General features: G+C 35.7%; 1 protein-coding gene across 1 annotated transcript in view; it reads left to right on the top strand.

Annotated features, from left to right (window-relative positions):
* LOC111083304 overlaps positions 1-4096 on the top strand; it is a 16873-nt gene extending 12777 nt beyond the window's left edge. The window contains exon 4 of the mRNA XM_022379739.1: positions 3682-4096. Coding sequence (XP_022235447.1) covers positions 3682-3819 — 138 coding nt within the window. The 3' untranslated portion in view covers positions 3820-4096. The remainder of the gene's footprint in view (positions 1-3681) is intronic.
* Positions 4097-5099: the final 1003 nt, after the last annotated feature.

The following is a 5099-nucleotide window of genomic DNA, read 5'->3' as shown; positions in this document are numbered from 1 at the left end:
CTTTCAGCCATGGGGGAGTTATAAAGTGACGATCAATCCCACTATTCGTTGGTTAAAGAATAGCTCAAGAGTTGGCAGTGGGTTGTGATGACTAGTTGCCTTCCTTCTAGTCTTACACTGCTAAATTAGGGATGGATAGCGCAGATAGCCCTCGTGTAGCTTTACGCGAAATTCAAAACAAACAAACTTTATTGATATTTATAGCATTTCTATTGATAAATTTAGTAATGCTGTTAACTTAATACCAACATACGCAGTTCGTGAAGTTCTAGACGTATTTATTTTATGTATTAGATTTTTTAAAAGTAGAAGAGAATTATTTATGTACTTAAGTGTAAAGTTCGTAAAATTCAGCTAATATTTCATGAAACATAATTACTCTCAGAAATTCTTTTATGAAATTTGCAGAAATATCACCATATCAAATTAGCCTTCAAAAGATACAGAAAATGTAAACTTAGAGGCTCTCTTTAATTCAGTAACGCGGCTAAAACATGGTCATGTTGAGAAACAAAAACTTACTGCACACTGCATGACAGAACGAAGTACGTTATTGCACAGTGGACGTTTACTTCCGAATAAACAGGATGATGTACAATATCCGAGTTATGTCTACTTACTTAACCAACACCACTTATATCTGCTTTGAAAGTCTCTGCCACAGTTAGAGTGAATCAATATGGATCTTAGTACTTTCCTTGGGAACCCGTTTTCCCTAGAGCCAACCTGACAAAGTGCTGTTTGCTATTTTAAGCTATTCATTTGATCACCGCTTGGTCTCTGTATTTTTTTTAACACGTATTGACAGTATATACAGGAATTTGTCGGTTATCTCAGATGAAAGCTTTTTGTAAGTTGGCGAGAAAAAGAATAACACAATCGCATTGAATGTGAACAGTAGTTTGAATGTAAACAGTGGCGTCCAAAGATCTGGCGAAGTTTCAAACTGGCTACTTACAGTTTTTGCAAAAAAGTGCACTATCGTCATTGTGTACGTGAAATGTATTCTATTTGGCTTTATGAAATAAATAAATACCAACAAACGTAACAGAAGTACAGGATGTACAAAAATTATCTTTTCTATTTTGAACACAAATAAAACGATAACAAACATAGAGAAATTTAACTTGCAACATTTTGTAGGCCAACTCAAAACAGTTTTAATTGACACTATTTTCTTCCTTCCATCGCGCAAGTACGGATCAGGAAGAATACGTCATTTCCGTTGTTACTACAGGCAGGTTGCAGAGAACTTGAACTGAAATGGACATTGCCGTTGTTACTACAGGCAGGTTGCAGAGAACTTGAACTGAAATGGACATTGCCGTTGTTACTACAGGCAGGTTGCATAGAACTTGAACTGAAATGGACATTGCCGTTGTTACTACAGGCACGTTGCAGAGAACTTGAACTGAAATGGAAAACAGGTTGAACGTGCTGAGAACGAGCCTGAGGAGGGAAGAGGTCAAAACCACCTGACCCTCCCAGGTCTAGGAGATATAAGTCCCGACAAAGATCACAGACAGACAGACGAATCTGAACGACTAACGTTAAACGTGTATAAGGCCAGTAAAAACGCTTTGATTGGGCTACAAGATATTGCAAACTGCATTTTTTTGTGTCTGTTTGTTATTGTTTTATTTACGTTAGTAATATAAAAGATAATTTTGGAACACCCCATACCCCTTTATTTAACTTATTTTCGTTTGATTTGATACTATTGGTTGTGCTAATCTACCTCGAAATGTAAATGGCTGTTTTAAATATTTAGTATATTAAACAAAAATGGGAGATTTTATAAACGTTTGAGTAAAAAAAGTTATTATTTTTCGTCAGCACAGAAGTAACTAAATTCTCTAAATGTTGTTACATCTAATTTGAGTGCCTACAAATGTTGCCCTTCATACGATTCACTGTATCTTACGGTAGTTTGCTATTGCCAAGATAAAATTACTAAACGTACATGACATACACATGTCACTATGTGTTCTTTCAAGACATTAGAAGAACATATTAATCTCTATGGAAAACATCACGAACTGACTACTTTATAACGATTTTCAGGTAATATTGGGTTAGACTAACCGAACTCGGCTTGAAATATATTGTACAAGATATAGGTGTCTTGTTCGATTCTATCCGATTTTACGAAGATTATTATCTACAGCTGGTTCACAGTTCTCAGCAGATAATCATGGTGGTAAATGCGACGCGCAACTTAATCCCAAAGCTGCTCAATAGGATTGTGATCCAATGAATGTTGCTTTTTGAACCAGTTTTGGACAATGTGATGGCCATGAAATGTTACGTTATCGTCATAAAATAATTCATCAGAGACCCTTCTTGGAGCAAACAAGATCAGAAACCAACACCCTGAATGCTATTCGTCCTTCCAAAGGGATCAAAGGACGCAATCTATGAAAAGAAAATACTCCTACGATATCACACCACTTCCAACGTCAGAGACCCTTCTTGGAGTAAACAAGATCAGAAACAAACACCCTGAATGCTATTCGTCCTTCCAAAGGGATCAAAGGACGCAATCTATGAATATACAATGTTCCTACGCCATCACATCACTTCCAACGTCAGAGACCCTTCTTGGAGTAAACATGATCAGAATCAAACACCCTGAATACTATTCGTCCTTCCAAAGGGATCAAAGGACGCAATCCATGAAAATACAATGTTTCTACGCCATCACATCACTTCCAACGTCAGAGACCCTTCTTGGAGTAAACATGATCAGAATCAAACACCCTGAATACTATTCGTCCTTCCAAAGGGATCAAAGGACGCAATCCATGAAAATACAATGTTCCTACGCCATCACATCACTTCCAACGTCAGAGACCCTTCTTGGAGTAAACAAGGTCAGAAACCAACACCCTGAATGCTATTCGTCCTTCCAAAGGGATCAAAGGACGCAATCCATGAAAATAAAATGTTCCTACGCCATCACACCACTTCCAACGTCAGAGACCCTTCTTGGAGTAAACATGATCAGAAACAAACACCCTGAATGCTATTCGTCCTTCCAAAGGGATCAAAGGACGCAATCCATGAAAATACGATGTTTCTACGCCATCACACCACTTCCAATGGCTTGAATAACACATGCAAAGCCAAGTGTCTCTCGTAACAGCATACCTGATTTATTTTGCATATGGGAATAAATAGTGTTTTACAAATATATATATATATGTGCGTATCCTGATAAAATGCTCAGCTAGTGTTATGTAAATGCGAAATAAAAATCAGTTATAAAAAAAAAACACTTTCAATTGGTTAAGTGTTTAAATGCTTGATTATTTTCCCCCTCCTTCAGAAAATATAAAACACGACAAAATTCATACACCTAGTAAAAAGGAGTGATTGGTAGAATAATTAGTGCAAGTTAGGCATTAATTATGCTAAAATTAAGCACGTTAATGTTAACACATGTTAAGCTCCGTATTCTTGACTTTTCTTGAAGAGAGTGATTTCTTATATTGAAATCGAATATCTTAATGTTTACTTATCTGGAACGATTATTAATTTTTCCCATCAAAATGAAAACTTACTTTATAATGCTTCAAATGTGTGACAAAACTAATATATTTTTTAACTGAAGACAAAATATTATCTTTAACGTGATTACAGCATTTCTTGTATGGTAACTCTTTCTTCTTTGCTCACTAGGGAAACCTTCTGAACAAACTCAAGAAATATATCCAATCCAGACACGTTGGCAACGGTCAAAGAAGTCCTACAGCCAATGAGAGACCCTTTCCAGTAGTAGAAAAAGACAACGTTGATTGGCTTGTGAAGTTTCCATAATGTATGCCAGACGGTGTCATAAGAATTTCAAAAATGTTCATGTTGTGTTGAGCTAGATCTTTATAACACCCAAAAATCAAGATAAATAATAGTGTTTATTCAAGAAGTTAAGACTATCTAAGTTAATATAGTTTTCAAGTTACGTACAGTAAGTAGAAACCAAATTACAATTTGTTTGGATCATTAATATGTATGTCTTTTGTTAGCCATAAAACTTCACCTGCTTTGTAACGACTAATAGTTGAAGAGAGAATAAACGTTTATCTTGTACGATATATTCGAATGCGACATGAAGAAATCACTTAAGTGCAGTTATATCAGACTGGTCATCAATAGCTATCTGCAGACCTCAGTAAACACACATACCTTTTAACTGTATTGTAGGTAATTAATTTTATGGGTTTCGTGAGAGAAAAAAAAAAGCAATACGTAACAGAAAGCCTCTCCCAAGTCTGAGGGCTTATAACGCCAAAAATCGGGTTTCAGTTGGTAGAGCATGGACAGCCCAGCGTGCAGCTTTGAGCTTAACCACAAACGAACATAGAAAATGTTATTATTATTAATTTATACTTATTTGGAGTCTCTTACTAAGTGTCACATTTTTAAACATCGGTCATAGTTTGAAACCTGATTACTGCACAGAGCTACTTTGAATAGTCTTTATAATTTCTGACTTTTCAAATGTTTATATAGTTATAATCTATTGTGATTAAAAGGTAACTTAGAACATTAACTGGGAACGCGCGGTATGAATAAACAAGGTACCCGGATGATATCTTAGGAAGTTAAGACAGCTTCATAGACTATAAAATAAAATAAAGAAAAAAAAGGATAATGATGGCCTATAATCCTGCAACCAACAGCAACCAACTTATGTTTTTATAATAATAATAATTCAGATTAGATAATATTATACATATGCCTATATTATCTCAATAGCTGGAGTACCCCTCCCCTGGACGGAAGTTATGTAAATTCATGATTACTGAAAGGTTATCTTAGGACATGAAAAGTTGCTTCCCTTATATGTAATTGTAAAGAAACGCCCATAAAAAATGCAAAACACAGAATATGAAACCGAAGTTTGCATGGATCTCTGCATGGACCCAACAAACCTTCTTGCCAAATTTGGATAAAGATCCATCTACAGGGGACGAAATAGTGGTAAAAAACGCCCATAAAAACCGCAAACTAAAAATTTGTATGTATCTCCCCATGGACCCAATGAACCTCCATACCAAATTTGGTGAAGGTCCACCAACAGGAAGTAAAATAGTGGT

The sequence above is a fragment of the Limulus polyphemus genome, unplaced genomic scaffold (assembly GCF_000517525.1).
Source record: "Limulus polyphemus unplaced genomic scaffold, Limulus_polyphemus-2.1.2 Scaffold8984, whole genome shotgun sequence".
In the NCBI taxonomy this organism is placed as follows: domain Eukaryota; kingdom Metazoa; phylum Arthropoda; class Merostomata; order Xiphosura; family Limulidae; genus Limulus; species Limulus polyphemus.
This window is presented reverse-complemented; position numbering and strand designations above follow the sequence as displayed.